The sequence below is a fragment of the Mesocricetus auratus genome, unplaced genomic scaffold, assembly GCF_017639785.1.
Source record: "Mesocricetus auratus isolate SY011 unplaced genomic scaffold, BCM_Maur_2.0 Super-Scaffold_100008, whole genome shotgun sequence".
Classification (NCBI taxonomy): Eukaryota; Metazoa; Chordata; class Mammalia; order Rodentia; family Cricetidae; genus Mesocricetus; species Mesocricetus auratus.
The window spans coordinates 81,215,826-81,242,103 of NW_024429192.1; the positions used below are offsets into that span (position 1 = coordinate 81,215,826).

Here is a 26,278-nt window from a genome sequence, read left to right on the forward strand (position 1 = left end):
TTTTTCCAAATCAAGTTCATTTTATTTTATTTTCCACATGCCACAGATTTACATAAAAACGCCCATTCAGAATGTAGTTTGTCAGCACCACAGTGATATCAGGGAGGGTGTCACTACCAGATACTAACTACAGGCAGTTCTCCCAGACAGACAGGAGTCAGGGCGCTCAGTCATGGGGGGGGGCACTTAGCACCTGGTCACAAGGCCAAACCCCATGCCCCAAAACACTCAACTCATATGGTGCCAGGTAAAGTCACGCACAATGTGTCACGGTCAGAAGTGACATAGGAGAGGCTTCACGCTGTTACCTAGACTCACACAGACACACCTACAGATGCATGCACACGCCTGCTATGGAAACCCTTGTTCGTACATACATTCCTTGCACAGAGACCCGTGAACAGCTCGTCAGCACAGAGGTCGGGGTGGGACAGGTGCAGCCAAGTTCCTAGTCCAATGACTCAAAGAAAAGCCCACACATGGGTGGTCCTCCAACGAGATGAAGGTTGAACAGCTAACACAGGACCCGCAGCTGGTCTAGACTCCCGTGCAGTATTAACATAGAGCCTAGGAACTTCTATTGTACCCTGCAGCCCCAAATGCAGATGAGACCAGTCACAAAACCCCTACAACAAGCCGGGCATTGGTGGTGCACGCCTTTAATCCCAGCACTCGGGAGGCAGAGGCAGGCGGATCTCTGTGAGTTCGAGACCACCCTGGACTACCAAGCGAGTTCCAGGACAGCCTCCAAAGCCACAGAGAAACCCTGTCTCGAAAAACCAAAACCAAAACCAAAACCAAAAAAAAAAAAACAAAAAAAAAACCCTACAACAGTGCAGAGGATGCCCCTAGTAACTGTAAGTACCAACGAACTGGTCGCACATCAGACGAGGTCAGCATATAGGGCCCATTACCTGCAGTCACGCTTCATACCCCATTCAGAATTTCATGTCTTTTTCCCTGTCTCAGTCTCTCATCTCTATTGGCATAGAGTCTCAGACAGCCAGGGCTAGCTTCAAATTCATTATATAGCCAAAGCTGGCCGCGAACTCCTGATCTCCTGCTTCCACCTCCTGCAGGTTGGGATGACAGATAAGCCCCATCAAACTTGGTTTCTTTTATTTTTCCTTATAAGAATGAGTTCAGCAATTTCCAGCTCTTCAAAGGGGCAGGTCACAGCAAAGGCTGGAGGAAGAGGTGGCATGCTGACACCTCCCAGAAGGGTTGTTAGGGTGGCTGTCCACCCTCCTTGAGGGTTCTGCCTTGGCTAGGACTTGGTACTTACAGCTCCACTGCTTGGGCCCATCTTTCCCACAGATCCCTCTGGGCCTACACCAGCCCAAGCCCCATCATCTTGCTAAGCACTGGGTCTGATATGGTAGATGGACACTGAATCTGCCCTGGATGCCCAAATGTGAGAGGCATCCACAGGCTCAGTGTCTGGGTCCAGCCCTCCACTGCCCATAACCTGGGTCCAGACCAGATCTGGACCTCATAGCCTTGTTACGGGGCCTCCAAAGGTCAATGGCAAGACGGAGCCTGTACCTGTCATAAAAGCAAAGCACTCCTCACTCTGGCTGATAAAATTCTTATGAAAATCAGGAAAACGGGTTGGGGAGATGGCTCAGTGTGTAGAATACTTGTGTTAGGGCCTGAGTTCAGATCCCCAGAACCCACACAAAGCCCGATATGGTAGTGTACATTTGTCATCCCAGAGATGGGAGATGGAGACAAAATACTCCTTGGAAGTTTATGGGTCAGCTAGCCTAGTGTATACAACCACGAACAAGAGACCCTGCCTCAAACAAGGTGGAAGGTGACAAGACGCCCACAATTGTCCTCTGCACTCTCCATATGGGCCCTGGCACACACAGACCTGCACACACATACACACATGCGTGAGGGTTTTAATAAGAGAGAAAATGAGGAGAGCCACTTGGCAAGACCAGAACGGCTTGCTGGTATGTGCAGCAAAGACAGGACATTAAACACAAGGGCTGCCTAGGCTGTGGTGGCACACAGCTTTAATCTTAGCACTTGGGAGGCAGAGGCAGGTGGATCTCTGTGAGTTCGAGGCCAGCCTGGTCTACAGAGTGAGTTCCAGGACAGCCAGAGCCACACAGAGAAACCCTGCCTTGAAAAACCAAAATAAACAAAACAACAAACACCACGAGGCCTGGAGCAGGAGGTGGAGCCAAGAGCAGCCAGGGCTGGGCTGAGGCAGGGGTACCGGCAGCCAGGGAGATCAAGGGTTCTGTTTAAAAGGAGATTCATCCATCTCCCTCCTCTCCACTATCTCACTCTAACACAGACAACACACACCAGAAGATGCAAGCTTGTGTGCATGCACACAGGCATACGTAGGTATATGTGCACACAAATGTACATGCAAACACACATGTAGTCTCGCACACACACCAGGCACATACATACCCACTCGCAGGCACAAGCACTCACCATCTCCTCGGCAGGCAGCATATGGTCTGCCACTTAACAGCCAAGTCCTGCCAATCGGGGCCCATTAGGGTGGGTTCTTCTCCCAGCATCAAATGCTGCAGGCTATAAATTGAGATTAACACCAGTGCCAAAATAGCACTTAGCAAAAATAAGCACGCTATTGACATCTGGTGGATCCTGTCCCCAGTGGAGAAGGAGAGAAAATTCTCACTTGAAGTCAAGACAAGAATACAAGGCCTGCTGCTTGGGGGTGCTTCTTCAGTCAGTGTGCGCCCCAGCCTCCTCTGACCAGGCCTCCCTGTCAGCCCAGTTTCTGGGAATCAATGACACCACTAGCTAAAACTGCTGGCTCTAAGAACTGTTTATTCACAGGACTGACAGGACAGCTCTGGTCTCCGGAATAAAATCCCAGCAGAAAGGTGATTTCCTGTCTGAACAGGGCTGCCGTTTTTTGAGACATGGTTTCTATGTAGACTGTGTTGGCCTCGAACTCACAGAGATTCACTTGCCTCTGCCTCCCAAGTGCTGGGGTTAAACCCTGCGCCACCACACCCAGCTGAGTGGGGTTTCCTTCAAAGGAAGAAGTCACAAGGACTCTTGGGACCTGACACCTCCAAGCAACCTGCCTCCCTCATAGGCTGTGACCAGCTACATTCTCATTTGAAGGACAAGCAGCAGCTGGTCCTGGAGAGCCTACATGGTGGCCTTCAGGTGTCAGTTTAGTGCTCTAAAGACATGGCTAAGAAACTGGGGAAGGAGGTCCAACACCTTTGGGACCCCTGGCTACAGCTGCGTGGGGCCTCAGTCTGCCCCCTGGAATCTTGGCAGCTGGTCCCATGGCCTGCAATGCCCAGATAAGATAGGACAGGCTCGTAGCTCTCAGAAACTGTGTTAGGTCTGTGAAGGTGAGGGCTCTGGGGGTGGGGTGGGTATCCCCTGGGATCAGCCTACAGACAGAGGATCCCTCCGAGAGGGATCACCTTGGGCTCTATAGAGAATGGATGAGAAGAAAGGGCTGGGCACTGCAGACCACGTGTAAACACTGGGACTACAACAGAGGGGGCCAGGCAGAGGTACATCTCTTGGGGCCTGGGATTTTGAGGGCTGTTCCCCTAACACTGTCCCCAGAGCCAGGTCAGAAGCCCTCAGGCCCCCCAGGCTCCAGCAGCCAGGCATAGCCTGCCATAGACAACAGGGCACACACCCAGAGGCCAGTTCCTTCTGCTCCTTACCACGAAGGGAAGCTGAAGAAACCACGGCTTAGGAGGACTTGTTGCCAAGGAGACAGAGAATGTAGGCAGGCTGGGTCTGCGAAGGTCACCAGCAGTGAGCAAGGTCTGGTGGGCCTGCATGGACGGAGATGTCCAGACTTGGAGCAATGACCACAGCGCTCTGGGGACCCATCCACCACTGAGAGGCGCAGGCAGGAGTCCAACCACAGGGCCCTCACCAGTCCCCTCTGGGGTACTGACTCTGTAACTAGTGTGGGGGACAAGGTAAGGCTACAGACACCGGGTCCTCCCTCAGCTTTCTTTACTTTTTTTTTTTGATTTATTGAGATTAAAACGGGGTCTTATGTAGCCCAGGCCAGCCTCTTCCTCAATTATGCTGCAAGCTCCTGCCTTGACCTCCTGAATGCTGGGATTACAGGTGTGAGCCACCAGGAAGGAGTACACAGTGCTGGGAATGGAAACGGGCCCTTCCTGTTTCCATGGAAACCTAAAGCCACACCCACAGCTCTCAGTGAATCTTTGTAAGGACTAAACAGGTTTGTGATCTCTGCTGCAGCACCCTATGCCCACTCTGGTTTTTACTGTTTTTGGTTATCCTAACAAGGCCAGCGGTGTGGACTCCCTGGGAAGCGTTCAGACTTCCACAGCACCTAGACTTTTCAAGCAGGAGCCCATGGACTATGGGGGAGAAGTGACCACTTGTGAGATTCAGGCCCGAGTCCTCAGGCTCAGCTTGGGGATGGTGCCATCCTACAGTTGCTGCCCCAGGGAACCCTCTGGCAGGGTATCATTGGGCTGAAAGCATCCCAGAGACACCATTGAGTTAAAACATTTTCTTTTTCTTTGTAGTGGGGATGGGACCCACGGCCTCACACACCTAGGTGAGTGCTCTGTCATTGGACCCCGTCCTAAATCTGTCTCAGTAGGAAAACCAGCCACAGGCTCACAGGTGTCATTGTGGGTATTTCACAGTGACAGCCCGGCCCACCCTGACCCCTTGTGGATACAGCTCAACTGTAGATGACCATGGGCAAAGGGGCAGAGGGACAGTTCCCAGGCTGAAGTAAGTAGGTGGCCTGAGGCCTGCAGCCCACAAAGCCCTGGGAGTCTGGCCAGGCTCTGAAGGCCAGTATGACTCCTCCACTGCTGTCACAACCATGGCCCACCCCATCACTTGTCACTGAGCCCCAGTACTCCTAAGAGAGACTGAGAGGAGACCGGGGAGACGAGGGTGAATGTCTCAGAACAGGGGCCCACTGCCTGCTGGCAGGAGTGGAGGGGCTGGGGGCCAGGCAGCCCTCTCACCACCACAGGTTCGGTGGCTCCTCAGCCACTCTGCTTTTAAATAAGGTGATCTCGTCCAGGTGCACCATGGGGACATCTCGGATGACATCTGTCAGGCCTTCGTGGAGCAGGGGGAAGATGACGACATTCAAGGCGGGCCTCTCAGCCTGGAAACTGAACCAGAGATCAGCTGTTAACAGGGGATGCGGGCTGAGGAGCTCAGCAGGTGGAGTGCTGGCGAGCCACAGGAGAGCCTGGGTTCAGTGTCCAGCACGCCTGCTTCTGATCCTACGTGAGTCGTCAGATTCCTAGAGCCAGAGTAGACTGGAGGGACCTGGGGGCAACATGAAGGGGTCAAGGACAGAGAGTAGTAATGAATACACACATTGAAAACAGTGACGGACCGGGCGTTGGTGGCGCACGCCTTTAATCCCAGCACTTGGGAGGCAGAGGCAAGCGGATCTCTGTGAGTTCGAGGCCAGCCTGGTCTACAGAGTGAGTGCCAGGACAGGTTCCACAACAATACAGAGAAACCCTATCTCAAAAAACCAAAAAAGAAAAAAGAAAAAAGAAAAAGAAAACAGTGACGGGCTGGAGAGATGGCTCAGCAGTTAAGAACACTGGCTGCAGCTGGGCGGCAGTGGCTCATGCTTTTAATCCCACACTGGGGAGGCAGAGGCAGGCAGATCTCTCTGAGTTCAAGGCCAGCCTGGTCTACAAGAGTGATTTCCAGGACTACACAGATAAACCCTGTCAGAGAACCCAGGTTCAGTTCCCAGCACCCACATGGCGGCTTACAGCTGTCTATAACTTGTCTCAGGGGATTCAATACCCTCTTCTGACCTCTGCAGGCACCAGACACACACACGATGCACAGACATACATAAAGGCACATAAAATAACAAATAAGCAAATCTAAAGGAGAAAGAAGAAACAGCTACTGCCAGGCTGGGCATGCTCAGTGGGTAGAGTGTCTGCCTAGTGTTCCATTCACTAGGGTTCAGTCCCTAGCACTCCCCATTAACCAAGTATATCTTTGTAGTCCCAGAACGCAGGAGACAGAGGCAGCAGTCAGAGGTTTAGGTCATCCTCAACTACAGACTAGGTTTGATGTCAACCTGGGCTACAAAAACTCCAGTTTCACCCTGTTTCACCGGGCATTGGTGGCATGCAACTTTAATCTCAGCACTTAGGAGGCAGAGGCAGGTGGATCTCTGTGAGTTCGAAGTCAGCCTGGTCTACAAGAGCAAGTTCCAGAACAGCCTCCAAAGCCACAGAGAAACCCTGTCTTGAAACACCCCCCCCCAAAAAAATCCCTTTTTCAAAGTAAAACAAGCCAGGCATGATGATGCATACCTTTAGTCCCAGCACTCAGGAGGCAGAGGCAGGAGGATCAAACTGTGAGTTTGAGGCCAGCCTGGTCTACAGAGCGAGTTCTAGGGTAGCCAAGACCACAAAGGGAGACCCTGTTTCAAACAAAAGAAAACAAAAAAATTTAAGCAGGAACAAAACTCACTTGGGTGAGCTGAGGGGTAGGAATGGCAAAATGCTTTGCTTGGCCCAGAGGCCCTGTCAGCAGTCTCAGGAGCCCCAGGCTGGAAACACCTCACCCCACTGCTATTTATTTATTTATTTATTATATGTACACTGATCTGCTTCCATGCCAATAGAGAACACCAGCTCTCATCATAGATGGTTGTGAGCCACCATGTGGTTGCTGGGAATTGAACTCACGACCTCTGGAAGAGCAGCCAGTGCTCTTAACCTCTGAGGCATCTCTCCAGCCCCATCCCACTGTTCTTAAATATTCCCTTGCACTGTTCCCATAGAAGACATCAGAAAAGGTGGGGCTCTGATCAAAGCCGAGGAGGGCACAGGGTAGGCACTGGAGGAAGACATGCCCCACACCTTCTTCACTGGGCCACTACAGACAATGGAGGGTGTCATACCTACACAACCTAGCCACCCTCAAAACAGCACTGGCAGTCCCGACTGACAATGTGACCTGACACTGTAGTCATCTGGAAAACTGGAGGCTCTGGGAGGACTGGAAAGATGGCTCAGTGGTCAAAGGCACCAGCTGTTCCTGCAGAGGTCCTGAGTTGGATTCCCAGCACCCACATGGTGGTGCACAGCCATCTGTAACTGCAGTTCTTAGGGGGATTCAGCACTCTGTACTGACCTCTACAGGTAACTGGACCCACATATGCATACACAGACACACAAGCACATAAAAATAAAAAACAGCTGGAGGTTCTGAAATAAGAATAGAATCCCCAGGTCACACCCCCTTGGATCCACACCCAGATGGACAGACCTACCAAATGAAACATCAGGCAACATTTTCCCATCTGAAATAGCCTGTGGCCCCAGTCAGGCCCTGTCATGTCCCTCATTTATCCACACATGCTGCCAACGCAATGGTGGGATCCAGGCACATTGGCCGTCTCCTCCAGGCATCACAGTGCACAGCCCCTGGCTTCTGAGCATGCTCCATGGAGCTGGAACGTAGCAGCCACTAGCTCAGTATCCAGGCCACAGTTCTTCCAACTGAGCCAGTCACGGTAGGTCCACGTGGCCAGCTTGACAGGTGAGAACATGCCAACAGCCTGCTCTAGCGTTACCATAAAGCAGTGCTGAGCCTGGCAGCTTCCTAGCCTCCAACTGCCTCTTACAGAAGCCATGCAGGCTACAAATCAGTGCAAAGTCAGCTCTATTTTCTTTTCTTTTTCCTCTCCAAAACAGGTTTTCTCAGTGTAGTCCTGGCTGTCCTGGAACTTGCTATGTAGACCAGGCTGGCCTTGAACTCATACAGATCTGTCTGCCTCTGCCTCCTGAGTGCTGGGACTAAAGGCGAGTGAGTGCCACCCACCACGGTCAGCTTTTCTTTTTCTTTTTTTTAATTTTTGGAGACAGAACTTCACATTTCATGTTTCCCAGGTTGGCCTCAAACTTGCTATGCAGCTAAGGATGACCTTAAATTTTGGATCCTCTTGTCCCCATCTCTCAAGTGCTGGGATTACATACCTGCACCATCATGCCCAGTTTGTAGCATGCTGGGATGGAACCCAGGGCTGTGCATGCTAGGCAAGCATTATACCAACCAAGCCATATCCCTAGCCCCTAATCCATTCTTGAAAACTGATGCCCAAGTCTAAGGCTCTCGGCGTTGGCGAGACTTAAGCAATCCCCTGCCCCATCTGAAAACGTTCTCTTCTCCAACATACCAGACACAGACCGAGTCGTTTTCCTGGCATGGAGAGCCATATCTGCTCACTCAGTCTTGAGTGCTGCCCCTGGGACTACTGTGGGCCAGAGCTTGCCAGAATGCAGCAGCAGTGGACAAGCTGGTAACTATGGTTCTGGCAAGATGGAAACTTACGGGAAGAATGCCCCTGTGTCTTCACGGGACACAGCAGAGGCTGTGGCAGCCAGTTGGCCTCCCAGGGCCATATGCCCCAACATACGGCAACAGGCCACAAGCACACTTCAAGACCCCATGTGGGAAGGCAGTGCCAGCTGGGCCTCAAGAGAGAGTGGCATGGCTACTGCAGTCGGCAGCAGACTTCTGACACACTAGCCTGACAGGTTTGGGATTTCCAGTCTTTAGGATAGAGGCTATGACACGAGCTCAGGTCCACTGCTCCAGGGAAGCAGCGGCTCTTCCCTCTCCTTCACTGACCTGGCTACTGCCTGTGATTGTACCAGAGGCTATCGCATGCTCCTGAGCTCGGGCCCTGCTGCAGACAGGAGACAGAACCTGGAGAAATTCTACACAGGATTTAAGTCAGCATGCCTGGGCCATGGGGAAGTGCTCTGAAGAGCCTACATTGGGCAGAAGGTGAGGAGGAAAGCCAGGGAGCCAATCTCAGCCCTCGGGAAGACAGTACTGGGAGGGTTGGTCGGTGATAGCACCCACATCACAGCTCACCCAGGGTGGGCAGAGAGCTAGTCTATCACCAAAAGGCTCCAGTTGTGGCTGGAAGATGCTACTCCCCAGAGATAAAAGTCAGGAGAAGCTCACTTAGGGTCTCGGGACTGGTGGGACATGGTGTAGGCTAGACCTCAGCAGTGCTGCAGTGACCAGGTGACATGGGGTCCACCCCATGCCCAGGGAAGCAGGGGCTTATGGGGCCTCCCTGCCTGGCAGGTCTGGGAAGTAGAGGTGAGAAAGAAGAGTCCGGGGCAGGCTCGACAGATGGCCATACGCCCAGGCCCAGACCTTGATGCCACGGTGCTGCAGACAGACACCAGCAGGCGAGGCGACCATGCACAGAAACGGCCAGTACGAGTTTCTAGGAAAGACACACATGGACAGAGGCAGGGCCAGTGCTGGGCAGGCGTGTGTGCCTGAGGCCGGAAGCTAAGTGGGAGACACCGGGCACAGGCAGGAACTAGGGTAATCTGGGCAGACACACTTCTCAGCTCATCACCCTGGGAGGCTACAAGCCCCCGGGGTCTACCAGGAAGCTCCGTCACTGATTCTGGTCCTCAGACAGTGATTGAGACCTCATACGGGGTCAAAGGGGTCCAAACAGGAGAGGGACACGCAGAAGAAGATAGAACACTAGTGAGGCCGCATGGTACAAAAGGTAAGAAAAGGAGCTGGCACGGCGGTGTGCCTGGCATCTCAGCACTCGGGAGGTTAAGTGTCTTCCCCAGAACAGCACTGCACACATGACATCCCAAGGCTGGGACATGGCTCAGCTACAGAGTATTTACAGGATATGCACAGGTCCAGCACAGCACATATCTAACATGGCAGCATATGCCTGTAACACCAAAACTTGAGAAATATAAAGTTATCCTTTACCCCATTAGAGGCTAGCCTGGGTTACATGAGACCCTCTCTCTCTCTCTCTCTCTCTCTCTCTCTCTCTCTCTCTCTCTCTCTCTCTCTCTCACTCACACACACACACACACACACACACACACACACACACACACTAAATAAACGACAGACATGGCATACAAAACATGGAGAACAAGTGAGGTTCATGCTACCGTGTGTGGCATTAGACACAGAGGCAACCTAAATCCAGTTGTTTCCTGCGAGGTGGGGGAATCCAAATCCAAACCCTAAAACATGAAGGACCTGGGCTGCAGTCTTGGCATCAAAAACAAAAAAGCCAAACATGGGAGGTGAGAAAGGAGCAATTGTTCAGGGACCTGAGGCACGCAAGCAGCCAGCTTGGGGACAGACACGAAGGGTGACCCTGGAAAGGAGCAACACTTCCCCAATTAAAGTGGCAGGGAGGAAGGGACCCCAGTCTTGTTGGCTGAGACCTCCATGTTGCCGGGTGAGGGCCGCTAACATGCAGCAGCAGGGAGGGGGTTTTCAGGAGTACAAGGTCAGTGCCTCCCTGAGCTCTCCAGGCAAGAGAAGAGCACAGGGGACTGCTCCGTGTAGCTGAGGAGGAGATTTAAGACCAGCGTGGACTACCCTAAAAGTGGTGTGTCACGCCTATAATCCCAGTACTCAGGATTATGACAGGAAGTTGAGGGTCATCCTCAAGGCCAGCCTGAGCTACATAAACCCTGTCTACAAAAAAAATAAATAAACTAAACAAACAACAAAAGCACCAGGAAAGAGGACAGCCACCTTTGTTGCTTTTCACAAACACCCAGGGCATTGAATGCGGCTGCTGAAAGCAACAGCACCACCTACTGGAGCCCTGCAGCAGAGCGCCCTGCACAGCTGGGCTCGGGAAGCGTCCAGCTGACTGTGGGAGGACAGGAGCCCAAGGTCCACATAGAAAGGCTGCTGTTGCCAAGTATCATGGCGCATGCCTTTAATCCCGGCACTGGGGAGGCAGAGGCAGGTGGATCTCTGTGAGTTCGAGACCAGCCTGGTCTACAGAAGGAGTTCCAGGACAGCCTCCAAAGCCACAGAGAAAAAAAAAAAAAGGCTACTGTCACACTGGGGGAGGGGTGCACGGCAGAGCTGCCACTGTAGATGGCAAGGATGCAGCAGAGGCATCCACAGAACAGCCTCATCTATGAGGCTCTCGGGCTTTGCTGCGGTCGGAGGCTGCCAACAATCCAGGAGAAGACTTTGTGCTGGCCTGGGTGAGGACTCAGCTCATACCAGCCACATCCTCTCCCTCTTCCCTGGTTTACATTTTCTTAAGACAGAGTCTCGTAGGCTGGAGAGATGGCCCAGAGGTTAAGAGCACTGCCTGCTCTTCCAGAGGTCCTGAGTTCAATCTCCAGCAACCACATGGTGGCTCACAACCATCTGTAATGAGATCTGGTGCCCTCTTTGGGCCTGCAGGTATACATGCAGGCAGATCATAATAAATGAATAACCTTAAAAAAAAAAAAAAAAGACAGGGTCTCATGTAGCCCAGGCTAGCCTCAAATTCACTATGCAACAGAGGATGACCCTGAATCCCACCTCCGCCAGCCAACTGCTGAGACTGCAAGCATGTGTCAGCACATCTGTGGCACTACAGAGATTGAGACTTATTTATTTAGATGTGTGTATGCATGTGAGCCCATTTGTGTTTATGTGCACCACGTGTATGCGGGGGCCCAGAGTGGCCAGCAGAGGCCATGAGGTAGCAGTGAGAGCCACCTGATCTGGCAGTGGCTCCTCGGCAAGAGCAGTAAGCACTCTTAACTGTGGAATCATTTCTCGAGCCCCATGCTGCAAGAACTGAAGCTAAAGTCCCTTACTTGTTTTTTTCAAATGGTCTTGCTATATAGCCCAAGTTGCCTTGAACTAACTATGTAGCCCAGGCTGACCCAAACTCCCTATTCCGCCTCAGCCTGCTGAGTGCTGGGATTCCAGGCTTGTAGCACCAAGCCTAGCCTGTGTCTCACTTCCGGGGTGCAGTTCCATCCTGCATGCTGCCAACTGGCTCCAGCACTTCCTGCCTCCATCCCTCATCTGTAAGCTGTAGTTAATACACCCATTTCTCAGGCCCCTGTGGTAGAAGGAGAGCTAATCCCTGAAAGCTGTCCTCTGACCTGTCCCGAAAACACACACAAAATAAATAAATGTATAAATGTAATATAAAATTTGAATACCGTAAGCCCATACTGGTACCTGATAAAATGACCAAAGCCATGGATAAACTGGGGAAGCCAGGAGCAGGTCTTCCTCATGGTGGCATTCAGTGAGTAGACGGGAACAAAACCATGAGCAGTGATCAGGGGCTGCATGCTGTGCCCCAAAGTCCTTGTGCTGAAATCCTAACTCCTGACATGCTATCAGCAAAAGGCTGACACAGGGACTCACGGTGTGAGATCCCACAGCACTGCAGAAGCAGAGACGGGAGGAGCCCCAAGTTCAAGGCAACTTGGTCTGCACAGTGAATTCCAAACTAGCCTGGAATACAGACAGACCCTTTCTCAACAACACAGGTGGAGCTTTGGGAGGTCTGAAGACAGAGCCTTCACAACGATGAGGGAAGGATCAAGAAGTCCCTCCTGGGCCCACATGAGACACAGTGGCTTCCAGAACCCAGTATAAACTCTGTAGCTGAGGCCTAGCCCTGAACTCCCAGGATCCTTGTGTCCTGGCCTTGTAAGTGGCTGAGACCAGAGATTATCTATAGGAACAAGTACCCCTCGGGAGGCCAGGCCCTCTTTTCATGCACTGGGATCTGGTACTCCATCTCCCCAAAGTTGTTACTGGGCTGAGGACACTGGTACTGCCAAGCCCTCGCAGCCACCAGCAGACCATGCCAGGTCATGCTACTCACCTCCGGAGGAGTGCCTGCTGTAGGTTCTTGCAGGTGATGAGGGATTCTCCAGTGAACATGTGACACACAACAACATGCAGGCAACGGCCCATGAAGTCCAGCACAGCATCCGGCTGCAGGGTTCCACTTCGAGACACCAGGCACAGGCGCTGCAGAGTTGAACACTGGCTCAGTGCCTGGAAGAATTGTGCGTTGGCATTGAAATAGGGCTGCTCCAGCCTGCAGAGAGAAGGATGTGAGTGCAGGGACCTGGATCACCCGAGGAGATTTTTTTTATTTTTATTTTTATTTTTTGGTTTTATGAGACAGGGTTTCTCTGTATTGTTTTGGATGCTGTCAGTCCAGCCCAGCCTCGAACTCACAGAGATCCGCCTGCCTCTGCCTCCCAAGTGCTGGGATTAAAGGCGTGCACCACCACCACCTGGCTTCCCAAGGAGATTTTGACTCCAAGGATAAGATGTGGCTAGGAACTGTCTACAGACCCTGCCAGCACGCACTGGCTCAGGCCCTCTGCCTTCCTTAGTATGTTATCCCACCCCATTCTGTCACACCTGCTGGCCTTAAGGGGATTCACACTGATGCTACCCTGGGGAGTCAGGCTGATGGCAGTGACAGATCAGCTGACAAAGGCAGGTCCAGCAGGCCAGAGTGGATAGGAAAGGGACAGAGAAGGAAAAAAGTCCCCTGGGGCTGCTTTGAGGCCAGCATCTTGCCATCAACCCAGAGCACAAGTCCCACCACACAGGCTCCATGGAAGGGTCACTACTGTTTTAGACACAGTGAACATGCCTCACCTCCTTTGAATTAAAAAAAAATTATTTATATTTTATACATATGTGTGAATTCCTGCATGTATGTATCCCAGATGTGTGCCTTGTACCCAAGGAGGGCAGAAGAGGTGTCAGATCCCTTAGAAACAGTTACCCAAGTTTGTAAGCCACTTGTCTGTAGGAACTGATTCCAGGTCCTCTGCAACAACACTATATGCTCTTAACTACTGAGCCACCTCTGCATGGCCCCACGCTCTGTGTTGTTCATTCTGCTGGTGTGATGCCACAGGCTGAACTCAGACCCTCAAACGTGCCAGCCAGCCAGGCTCTACCACTGAGCCACAACCCTAGCCCTTTGCATTTTTTAATTGATTTTTCTCCTCAAGACAGGGTTTCTCAGCTGGGCGGTGGTGGTGCATGCCTTTAATCCCAGCAATTGGAAGGCAGAGGCAGGTGAATCCCTGTGACTTCGGGGGCCAGTTTAATCTACAGGGTAAGACCCGGACAGCCAAGGCTATATACAGAGAAACCCTGTCTCGAAAAATCAATCAATAAATACATAAATAAAAAGACAGGGTTTCTCTGTGTAGCCCTGGCTGGCATGGAACTTGCTCTGTAGATCAGGCTGGTATCCAATTCAGAGATCCACCTGCCTCTGCCTCTCAAGCGCTGCCATTAAAGGTGTGTAACTACTGCAACTGTCTGGCTTTTTGCAGTGCTGGGAATTGAAGTTAGGCCTCAGACATGCTAGGCTAGACAGGCATTCCTACACTGAACCATACTCCTAGCCCTTTAGTTTTTAAATCTTGCTTTTATTTTTTTTCACAATTTTGCATATGTACATTAGTCATTTTCATCCCTCAATTTTTTTTCCAGACAGGGTTTCTCTGTGTAGGTTTGGAGGCTGTCCTGGAACTCACTCTGTAAACCAGGCTGGCTTTGAACTCATAGAGATCTGCCTGCCTCTGCCTCCCAAGTGCTGGGATTAAAAGCATGAGCCACACTGCCTGGCTTATACCTCAGTTTCTATTTTGAGACAGGGTCTCACTCTGCTGCCAAGGCTAGCCTTGAATTCAGTGGTCCTCCTGCCTCAGCTTCCCATGTGCTTCTTTACAGGATGTAACTGTCACCTCTACCACTAGGTGGCGGCATGGACTTGCACTACAGGCCCAGGAGTCCCCAGACCAGCTTAGTTACAGTGGTAATGTAAAGTGTCCAGTACGGACTTTTAAGCCCTTTCCAATTAGACAGTCAGAACCTTGCCCTGAAAGAAGTCATCTGTCAGTGTTCAGCCCGGTGTGAATATCCTATCTCTCTCATCCTCCAACTGTGGGCCAATGAGCCCTTACCCTCTTCCCTGTGTGCAACACCCAGGATGGTTGAGAAACTGACCTAATGGAGGCACCATCTGAGGGTAGTCAGGGAACTAAGAAATGGGATCCATCCAGATCAGACCTCATCCTAACTCTGACCCTTCCCAGCTGGTTCAAACTACTAGCCAGCAAGGGTCAGACTTGCCCTTGCCATTCAGCTCTCTGGGGTACCATACCCATCTCCTCTGGCTTAAGGGGCTGACGCTGAACTCTAAGCCAAGCAGGATGAGGGAGAATGAAAGCTCAAAGTTGCTCCCGAGACTGTGCCAGGCCTGGCTCAAGTAGCTCTCTTGCTTCCGCCCAGGCAGCCTAGGGTGACTCAGGGTGAACACCCCGCCTCCAGCCGTGGGAAAGGGCACCCTTTTCTGCTTGACACGTGATCCTCTCACCACAGGGGTGCACCCCAAATCCACAGCCCGAACAACCTGTCCCTGTGTCACCTCCTCCCCACAGGGAGTCGGGCTGGCACAAGCTCAGGTTCATGGCAGGCTGCGTGGACGTGGGCTCCCAGGGCTCCCATCAGAGCACTCCCCCAGAAAATGCAGGTGCCCCTGCAGCCCCACCCCAAGAAGCAACTGCCAAGCAAGCAGAGCCTCCTGAGCTCCTGCCACCTGCTGCATCATCTCTGGGCTGGCTGCCTCCGAAGGCAGTGATCCAGAGGAATGGCGCCATTTGGCTGTTCTGGAAGCCTGTGTGTGCTCAGAACAGGCCGTACCTCACACAGCAGACTGTGTAGACTGTGGCTGTGGGCACAGACTCCAACCTGGGTAGAGATGCCACTATGAACTGTGATCAAGCTCTTGGGGAGGCACATTTATCCTGTCCTCCAGGCCTTCCATGATGCACATGTGGTCCTGCCTCTGGAGAGGATGCCACGTCCCAGGGACAAACCAACATAAAGCCCAGGCTGGGTTGGAATTCACAATCCTCCTGATTCAGCCTCCCTGCACAACAGGTGTGCAACACCATACCTACTGCAAAACCACAAGGCTTGATGGACCGATGGAAAGAAAACACTGGAAGCAAGGCAGAAAAATCTAGAAAGACCTTGGCTCTGAAAGATTCAAAGGCTTACCTGGTAGCCTTGAATTTAGGAAAGGGTCCTAATCACAGGACGTAGTCAACAGCAGTGGCCCAGCAGAGGGAGGAGTTATCCATCAAATGTATTCTCTGACCCATCTTTCCTTTCTTTGTTGAGATAGTCTATGTAGTTCAGGCTGGCTCAAACTATGTAGCTGAGGATGGCCTTGAATTGTTGGTCCTCCTCCCTCTGCCCCCCACCATGCTGGCTTTGCAGGTGTGTCACCACACCCAGTTTGTATGGCATCAAAGATGGAACTTTGAATGTGCTAGGCAAGCCCTTTGTTGACTGAGCTGTGACACATTTGCTGTTCTGACAAACAATGGCCATGCATGCACTAACTGTGGCTTCAGGAAAGGCGAGAGGTGTGACAGGACAGGCACAGGAAGACACAAGTGTGAGGACACCACAAAGGAAGCAGCAAGGAAATGGAGGGCCTGGTGACTACAGAGAGGGACAGATGCAGCCAAGGAGGAAGGCGTCCCTCTGTGCACCTGGGAAAGGGGAAAGGCAGATGTGGGGGAGAGAAGGGGCGGCGGCTGCAGCTGTAGCCGCTATTTCCCACTACAGCTACAAAGTCTTCTCTCTCAATACAGAGGAGAGTCCAGGCTTGCTTACGTTAAGGTCTTGTTTTTGTTGTTAAAATAGGGTCTATGTAGCCCAGGCTGGCTTCAAATTCACTATGGAGCCAAGGATGACCTTGAACTCCTGCCTCCACCTCCTGAGTGCTGGAGAGGCAGACAGGCATGCAGTCACAACTTTGTGTGTACGTGTGTGGGGGGGAGGGACAGGTTGCTGTTGCTTTTGAAGACTAGGTCTTACTCTAGCCCAGGCTGACCTTGAACTCCAGGAAATCCACCAGCCTTAGCCTCCTCAGTTGGGGGATTTTAGACATATGACACCACAATCAACTGACTGGGACCTCTAAACTCGGGGAGTAAGAAAGCCCACAGGCAGGTTCCCAAAGCAAATATAACCAGAAGGCACATGACCCACACACATGGACACCAGCTCTGTCCACAGAGACCTACTGGGTCTTCTAAGCTGAGGGTGAGGCTGGGACAGCAGGGCAGATGACCAGATAAGACAGAGGCCTCAGACCCAGACAGCCTTAGTATGGCTTTGTTCCAAGCAGGACAGGAAGCAGAGGCTACAGCCTGGCTAAGCAGCTCTGGAAGGTTCTGGGCCATGAGCAACACAGGACCTGCTGACTTCCTATCACAGTGAAAAGGATACACCCCATCCTCCCCATGTCCTCCCGCGGGTCCTGAGGTCAAAGTGAAGCTCTAGCTTAGATTGATAGGTGAGAGGCTTCCTGCTTCAGAGTCCACATCAGCATCCACGGTGTTGTGGGAAAAGGTCAGCTTTGCACCCTTAGCACAGCTCCTGTGCTGGTTGGTTTTATGTCAACTTGACACAAGCTAGAGTCATCTGACAGAAGGGAACCTAAATTGAGAAAACACCTCCGTTAAGATTGGGCTGTTGGGGCTGGAGAGATGGCTCAGTGGTTAAGAGCACCGGCTGCTCTTCCAGAGGACCTGGGTTCAATTCCTAGCTCCCACATGGCAGCTCACAACTGTCTGAAACTCCAGTTCTAGGAGATCTGATATCTTCACACCAATGCACATAAAATAAAGTTAAATATATGAATGAAAGATTGGGCTGTAAGCAGACAAACCTGTAGGGCATTTTCTTAATTACTGATTGATGGGGAAGGCTCAGCCCGTGGTGGATGATGCCATCCCTGGGCTGGTGGCCCTGGATTCTATAAGAAAGCAGGCTGAGCAAGCCAGTAAGCAGCAACTCTCTGCATCAGCTGCTGACTCCGGGTTCCTGCCCTGTTTGAGTTCCTGTCTTGACAGGGACGTAGCAGTGTAAGCCAAGTAACCCTTCCCTCTTCAAGTTGCTTTCGGACATGGCGGTTCACCACAGCAATAGTCACCCTGAGACAGGCACCAAAGAAGCAGTAACCGTACTAGAGAGTGAAAGTCATGTACCAGTCCCTCTAGGCTAAGACCTGACTTTGTGGCCCCAATGTTGCCTCTACCCACCCACCAACAGCTATGGCCTGGCAGAATCCTTAAGAACTGGGCCCCATGTTGGTGGCGCACGCCTTTAATCCCAGCACTTGGGAGGCAGAGGCAGGCGGATCTCTGTGAGTTCGAGGCCAGCCTGGTCTACAGAGTGAGTTCCAGGACAGACTCCAAAACAATACAGAGAAACCCTGTCTCGGAAAACCAAAAAAAAAAGAACTGTCCCCCTTGCCTGTCCAGAGCCAGAGACTTCACTACATGGTGTGTCCTGCATAAACCTTGTGTGGTGGAGCCCACGATACTCCTAGCACTTGAGAGGCAGAGGCAGGTCAATCAGAAGTCCCAGTCATCCTCAGCTACACAAAAAGTAGGAGGCCAGGCCAGGACACACGAGACCCTGTCCAGAAAGAAAAAAAAATGCTTATAACTGGGAGAGCATGACGGGGCACACCTGTGGCCCCAGTGCTCTGGAGGCTGAGGGGGGAGCATGACGGGGCACACCTGTGGCCCCAGTGCTCTGGAAGCTGAGGGGGGAGGATCAGGAGTTAAAGGCCCTCCTGGATGACAGTAACAACTTGCTTAAAACAAGGGCCGGGTGGTGGTGGCACACACCTTTAATCCCAGCACTCGGGAGGCAGAGGCAGGCGGATCTCTGTGAGTTCGAGGCCGGGCTGGACCGACAGCCTCCAAAACAATACAGAGAAACCCTGTCTCATAAAACCAAAAAAAAAAAAAAAACAAACAAAGTAAAATGTGAGCTGGAGATAGATCAGTAGTAGAGTGCTTTCCTGGAATACACAAGGCCCTCACCGTTCGTGGGGGTACATGCCTGTAATTCCAGATGGAGTGAGACCATCAGTTAAGAGACCATCTTAGGCTAGACAGAACCTATCTCAAAACTCCAAGGACTACTCAGGCCTAGAGACACGCACCTTTTACCCCAGCACTTGGGAGGCAGAGGCAGGCAGATCTCTGAGTTTGAGGCCAACTTTGTCTCCTTGTCTACAGAGTGAGTTCCAGGACAGCCAGGGCTACACAGAGAAACCCTGTCTCGAAAAGCCAAAAAGAAGGAAGGAAGGAAGGAAGGAAGGAAGGAAGGAAGGAAGGAAGGGAAAGAAAGGAAAAGAAAAGAAAAGAAAAGAAAAGAAAAGAAAAGAAAAGAAAAGAAAAGAAAAGAAAAACTGAGTTCCAATTCCCAGCAACCATGTAAACCCAGATAGGCCACACTTGTCTGTAACCCTCCAGGAATTTCCTGGCCAGCCAGAATGATGAGTCCCAGTTTCAGGGAGACATCTTTTCTGAGGAAGTAAAAGCACTTGTTGTGACAGTCCAATGACCTATGTTCAATCCTCAGAACCCACACAAAGATGAAGGGCAGAACCAGCTCCACAAGGTTGTCTTCTGTCGTCCACATGTGCACACAGCAATGTATCCCACATATACACATCACACACACACTCACACACAATAGTAATAGTAATAATAAAATTGGGGGTTGGGTACAGTGGAGCACACCTTTAATCCCAGCACTCAGGAGGCAGAAACAGGAGGATGTGGGAATTCAAGGACAGCCTGGTCTATATAAGTTCTAGGCCAGCCAGACCTCGTCTCAAAAAAATGGGGGAAATAGGACACAGCACTAGACAGATGGCTCAATGGTTAGGGGCATCGGCTGCTGATCCAAAGGACCCAGGTTGGATTCCCAGCACCCACATGGTGGCTCACAACCTTCTGTAACTCCAGTTCCAGGGGATCTGACATCTCTGCTGGCCTCCACAGGCACTGTGCACATGTGGCATACAGACTGAACACACACATATAAAAATAAAGGAAGTCGGGCAGTGGTGGCGCACACCTTTAATCCCAGCACTCAGGAGGCAGAGGAAGGTGGATCTCTGTGACTTCGAGACCAGCCTGGTCTACAGAGCTAGTTCCAGGACAGCCTCCAAAGCCACAGAGAATCCCTGTCTCTAAAATGGAAGGAAGGAAGGAAGGAAGGAAGGAAGGAAGGAAGGAAGGAAGGAAGGAAGGAAGGAAGGAAGGAAGGAAGGTAAATGAATCTAACTAAAACATAATTTTAAGACCATAAAGCTGTGAATGAGGTAGCACTACGTGGAGCATGGAACAAGGACTAAGAAAATGTGAGAAGTGATGACAAGATCCATGCCAAGCTCAGGATCCCCAGGATTCCTACCTCACAGGCCTCCCAAGGCTCTGCTTAACTACCATGACCCCAGTTTCCTGAAGCCATCCACTTCAGACACGGACATCTCTCATGCCTTTGATCTCCAGGACAGGCCTGTCTGTTGGCTCTGATCTCCACCTTGGTAGGCAGAGTACATCTACAAACCCTCAGAGAAGCCTGAGGGCTTCAGCTCTTCACACCTCAGGCCCTCATCCCTCACACCTCAGGCCCTCATCCCCTCACACCTCAGGCCCTCATCCCCTCACACCTCACACCTCAGGCCCTCACACCTCAGGCCCTCATCCCCTCACACCTCACACCTCAGGCCCTCACACCTCAGGCCCTCATTCCCTCACACCTCACACCTCATCCCCTCACACCTCAGGCCCTCATCCCCTCACACCTCAGGCCCTCACCCCCTCACACCTCACCTCAGGCCCTCAGCCCCCTCACCTCATATCCTCAGCTCAGTTACTCAATCTTCTCTTCAAGTCATCCGTTCCTTACACCTCATCTCCCCTTCCCCTCACTTCAGTCCCTCAAACCTCAGCCCCTCACCTCAGGTCCTTCAGCCGCTTGCAGTGCTTCAGCATGTCAGCAAGAGCAGGCATGTACACCACCTTCCCCATCATGCCCAGGTTGGCCAACGACAGAGACTGCAGCTGCTGACACTGTAGGCCAATGCTCACTAGTCCGGAGCCTGTCAGCATGCCTGGCAGTTGGGCTAGTGTCAGGTGCCGCAGGAAGGTCAGCTGGCCAATGGCAGCCACTTCTGAGTCCCCGACATTCTGCGCCCGACTGCAGGGTGGGAGGGAGTTGCGGATGGCGGGCTCATTCCGGGGCATGGCTGAGGAGAAATTGGACCCGATAAGTTCCAGGTGCTCCAGATAAGGGAGCTTCTTCAGCAGACACCAGAACACAGAGGCAGGCTGGGGGGCCGACTGGCCCAGGAAGGGGTTGGGACAGGTCTGCACCCCAATGCGCACCTTCTTGCCAAAGCCCCGGGGCACTGCATGCATGGCCGGTGGGGCAGGCGCACGATCTGGTCTAGGTGCTGAGTCAGCCACAGAGCAGACGGGCAGGGAAAGGGAGCGCAGGTGGCAGAGCCGGGCCAGGAGCTGGCAGAGGTGGCGGCCCAGGCCGTCAGAGCTGTGGTGGTGGGCGGCTGAGAGGTTGAGGTGGTGCAGGTTACAGCAGGACTCCACCAGCGTCTCCAGGATGCTGCTGTCAATGTCGTCCTCTGCCTTACGGAGCAGCGAGTCCGCAGACAGGCAGTGCACACAGCCGCTGAGGTTGAGGCTGGCCAGGCTGCGCAGGTCCTTCCCGCCATTGATGAGCCGCTGGATCAGGTGGCCACCCGACAGCGTACACCGGCTGAAGCTGAAGTAGAAGGGGTTGTTGAATTTCATATGCTGGAGGAGGGTGGGGCCATTCAGCCACGACTTGGGCAGCTGCAGGGCATCCAGGGCCACGTTGCGGGCCATGGAGTCCAGCAGGTTCTTGGTGGCCCCACTCTCCGCGAAGCTGCCAGGGACAGAGATGAGGAAGGCATGCAGGTTCTCGGGCGTACGGTCACTGAGCACGGCGAGGTAGAGTCGCACCACCTCCTGGTTGATGTAGCCAGGGGCCAGGCGTGCATAGAAGACGCGCAGGTTCTGGTAATGGGGCACGTTGCTTTGGCCCACCATGAGTTGGCCGGAGAGGACGGCACCCTCGCGTGTGCGGTCCAGGATCTCGAAGTAGAGCAGCAGCTTCTGCAGGCTGGCACAGCAGGGCACCACACCATAGGATGGTGTGAACAGCGTCTGCTTGAGCTCCTGTACGCGGCTCAGCGTGGCCTTGCACTCACTGCTCAGCTGGCTGGCGTCGAAGCCGGGACTCACGTCGATGGCCAGTGAGCGCAGGTGCTGCAGAGCTGACAGCACCTTGGACAGACGCAAGGAGGTGAGGTGGCAGCCTGACAGGTTCACCTTTACCAGGCTATGACAGCGGGCCACATGCTCGATGGTAGAGCCGGACAGCCAATAGCAGCCTGCCATGTTCAGCTGCTGGATCTCCCGGCCAATCTCCTTCACCAGCTGCTTCACCTTGTCCTCACTGGCCTGCAGAATGCGACAGGGCAGGAGAGACATTTTTAAAGACAAGGCCTCACTTTGTAGCCTTGGCTGGCCTGGAACTCTGTGTAGACAAGTCTGGCCTTGAATTTACAGATCTGGCCTCAGCTCCTGAATGCTGAGATTATAGGCCTATGCCATCAGGCACACCTGTCTGGCATTTTTTATTTGTTTTTGTTTGAGACAAGACCTTACTAAAGTGCTCTGAGCTGTGGTCATACTGCCTCAACCTCCTGAGTGCTGGGACTACACGTGTACCCTGCCGCAGTGGGCTCATGGCTCAGGTTAATCAGATACTTCTACTTCGGCCCTGAGCAATGGGGGACAGCCATCTTGCAGCAATGTCAACTGTGCCACCCACTGTGTCACTTCACAAGGACTTCTACAATCTATCCTGTGGTGCAGTAACTCCACCCTAGGGTACCTATGGGGAAGGAGGCCCAGACTCCCTCCCTCCCAGAACTACATCCACATGTTCTATGCCCTTCTGCCATGGGACACACCAAATACCCTTTTCTACCCTGTCTGTCACTATATATAATGTGTGGCTCTTCCCAGCTGCATAGCCTTCTGTGCAAACATCAGTACCACCAGCCCCCACAGGCTAGCGCCTTGGTCGATCCTGACCTTCCACCCACACCTGAGTCACCTGGTAATCCTTCTGAAGCAGCACGGTGTGCACCAGGCTCTTGTCCAGGCACAGGGCTGAGAGCTTCCGGCAGGTGTGCCGCACATTGAGAACCAGGTCTGTGCTGGGGACATGGCTCAAGATATGCAGGAGGATCTCATCTGAGAAGCCCAGCAGGTGGGTGTCACCCGATGCCTCTTCAGCCGTGGGGGCAGCAGCATCATCGTTGGACATGTCCTGGAAGTGAGGGATAACAGAGGGAGGAGGTGGACCAGGCATTAGATGCTAGCTGGACAAGCAGAAGGACCTGAGTTTGGATTCCCCAGCACCCACATAAAAAGCATTGCAAGGCAGCACCTGCCGGGAATCCCAGCACTGGGGATGCCCAAACAGGAGGAGCCCACCCCCACAGAGAGAAATTTTACCAACTCTTCACCAGAGGGTGAAGAACAGAGGTCTCAGAATCTCCTCTTAGAACTCAAACCAGGACACGAGGTGAGAAAGAACCACGGGCGGCCACCTTCAGCCAGCTTCCCTAATGTTCTGGCTTTTCCTAGGTGTTAAAACAACTTTCTGCCAGGCAGTAGTGGCACACGCCTTAATCCCAGTGCTCAGAAGGAAGACACAGTCAGAGCTCTGTGATTTCAAGGCCAGCCTGGTCTACAGAGTGAGTTCCAGAACAGCTAGGGATACACAGAGAAACCAAAAAATGGAAGAAGAAAAAAAAAAGGCAACTTGCTATAAAGTCCAGGCTGACCTTGAACTCACTATGTAACCCAGCCTGAGCTTGAACATGGTGCTGGCAATATATGCATGTGCCATCATGCCTCGCTCCCAACAATCACTTCTTTTCCCTTTCCTTGTTGACAGTGTCTCGTGTAGCCCAAACTGACCACAAACTGCTCAGGAGTGACCTTGGACTCCTGATTCTCCTGCCTCCACCTCCCAAGTGCTAGAATCACAGGAATGTACCACCAGGCCCAGGGCTGGGAAGAGAACCCAGGGTTTCATGCCTGCAAGGCAAGCACTCGAGATGAGCCACATCCCAGCCCTCAACGGCCTTTCCAGTGAACAGCACACAGCATGCTACGGGCCTGAAACAGCCTCCCCTCTGCCACTCTGCTGCCCGGCACATCTCCCCAAGGAGAGCAAATTTCAAACAAGACACTTAGCAATTTTCATAGATACATACTATACTGAATTTCCCCTTTTTTTTTCCCTAGACAAGGTTTCTCTGTATTGTTTTGGAGCCTGTCCTGGAACTCGTTCTGTAGACCAGGCTGGCCTCGAACTCACAGAGATTCACCTGCCTCTGCCTCCTGAGTGCTGGGATTAAAGGCGTGCACCACCAACACCCAGCCGAATTTCCCTTTTTTAACATATATGTAACGTGTGTGTGTGTGTGTGTGTGTGTGTGAGAGAGAGAGAGAGAGAGAGAGAGAGAGAGAGAGCATAAGTGCCCGTGTTAAGTCAGAGAACAACTTGTGGATGTCGGGTCTCTCGTCCACTATGTAGGACTCGTAGAACTAAGGTTGTCCTGGTTGGAGAGATGGCTCAGAGGTTACAAGTTACAAGTACATACTGCTCTTGCAATGAACCAGAGTTCAGTTCCCAGCAACCATGTTGAGTAGCTCCCGACTGCCTGTACTTCAGTTCTTCAGTTCCAGGGAATCTGATGGTTTCTGTGGACAACTGCACTCGCATGCATATACCCCAAAACACACACACACACACACACACACACACACACACACACACACACACACTAATATAATAAAGCAGGAGTCCTAGGAAAAAACAAATATAAACGCAGGTGGGCAGGCATCAACCGGAAGCAGCCAGATCCTCCCCCTTCCCCTGTTCCCCTGTACTGTGTCTGCAGAGAAAATACTGTACACCCACATAACAGGACACAGTGGGATTCTCCAGAGGTTCTAGATCATAGAGCCTTGGGGTCAGACCGAAGCTCTATCACCCTCCCCCACATCACAACCAGGCTCCAGAAAGAAGTGCACTTATGCAGATAGGAAAGAAGAAGCGGGGAGGTGGGGGGCGCTGGGGACGTGGCTGAGTTGGTAGAGTGCTTGCCTAGCACCCATGAAGCCCTAGGCTCCATCCTCAGCTGCTGCGCATAAAACCTCGTGTGGTGAACCACACCTGTAATCCCTGCAATACAGAGGCTAAGACAGGAGAATTGCTGTAAGTTCAAAATTAGCGTGGGCTGCACACTGAGTTCCAGGCAAGTCTGAACTACAGAGTAAACCAAACAAGAAAACAGGAGCAGAAGGGGCAACGTCCCACAGCTTCGAGAGCCGAGCCAACGCACAGGGAGTTGGGGAAATGGCCTAGAAATTCAGCAGGCAATGTGAAAAGGTCCATTCTGACCATCGGGATTGTGAGCCTAGGAACAGAATGGGGACAGAAGGGAGGGCCTGGGAGAAGAGCAGGAGGGGGCAAGGATGGGCCTCGGAGCATGGCCAGGGTCAGGAGGGAGCACCGAGGGGACCCCAGGCGCCAGGGCGGGAGAGGCGCGGATCGTACCTCTCTGGAGCTGGCCGCCGGAACTGCAGTCTCGGAGTCCCCAGCCTGCCAGGGCAGGGATGCTCGAAGCCGGCACCGCCACAGCTCCACAGAAACCCCGGTAAGGGGCGTGGCTGCGCCTCACTTTCGGCGCCCCTGAATACGCACTTCCGCTGGCGCCCGGATGGACTAGTGGCCCCGCCATATTGGGTGTGGCATACTTACTGTCGGGGCTAAGAGGCGTCTAGAAGGTCACAAGTGACTGGTCTCTAAGGTACGTCGGTAGTCTCCTGCTGTCACTCCAGCTAGCGTCCAGCTCCTGGCCTTTGCATTTGCCCTTTACGCAGCATACCGCGCTGCAAGCCACCTGTCACAGCACTCAGGCATCCTGCATAGCCATAGCAACATTCAGGTGCACACGGTCCAGAACTTGCCCCTCATTTGTTTTATAACTCTCAATACCTCTTTGCACCATCGGACTTATTATACCTTTTTTGTTTGTTTTGAGACAAGGTCTCACTATGTAAACCTGGTTGTCCTGGAATTAGCTGTGTAGATCAGACTGGCCTTGAAGTCACAGAGATCTGCCTACCTCTACCTCCCCTCTATGCCTAGGCTGCTATACCTTTTTTTTTTTTTTTTTTTTTTTCGAGACAGGGTTTCTCTGTGGCTTTGGAGGCTGTCCTGGAACTCGCTTGGTAGTCCAGGCTGGTCGCTGCTATACTTTATTATTGTTTGTTTATTTACCACTACTGAGAATTGAACCTAATGCCTCACTCATATTAAGTAAGTGTTATGGGGGCTGGGAAAATGACTCAGTGATTAAGAGCACTGGCTGTTATTTTAGAGGGTCTGGGGTTCAATACCCAAGTGGGTGCTACTTGGCAACTCC

General features: G+C 52.4%; 1 protein-coding gene across 3 annotated transcripts; it reads right to left on the bottom strand.

The window, feature by feature from the left end:
- Fbxl18 (F-box and leucine rich repeat protein 18) lies at window positions 1-25,529 on the bottom strand. 3 transcript variants are annotated; one of them, XM_005079960.4, is made up of 5 exons: window positions 25,408-25,529; window positions 22,888-23,103; window positions 20,683-22,226; window positions 12,683-12,901; window positions 1-5,147 (listed from the first exon to the last, which is right to left on the bottom strand). In XM_005079960.4, exons 2-5 carry the CDS (start codon window positions 23,098-23,100, stop codon window positions 4,991-4,993), a joined length of 2,133 nt encoding a protein of 710 aa, XP_005080017.1. In that variant the 5' UTR covers window positions 23,101-23,103; window positions 25,408-25,529; the 3' UTR covers window positions 1-4,990. The 3 variants fall into 3 exon arrangements, with proteins under 3 accessions (XP_005080017.1, XP_021088615.1, XP_040607217.1); XM_021232956.2 differs by lacking the exon at window positions 25,408-25,529 and adding an exon at window positions 24,449-25,003; XM_040751283.1 differs by lacking the exon at window positions 1-5,147 and having other exon boundaries at window positions 12,679-12,901.
- Window positions 25,530-26,278: the final 749 nt, after the last annotated feature.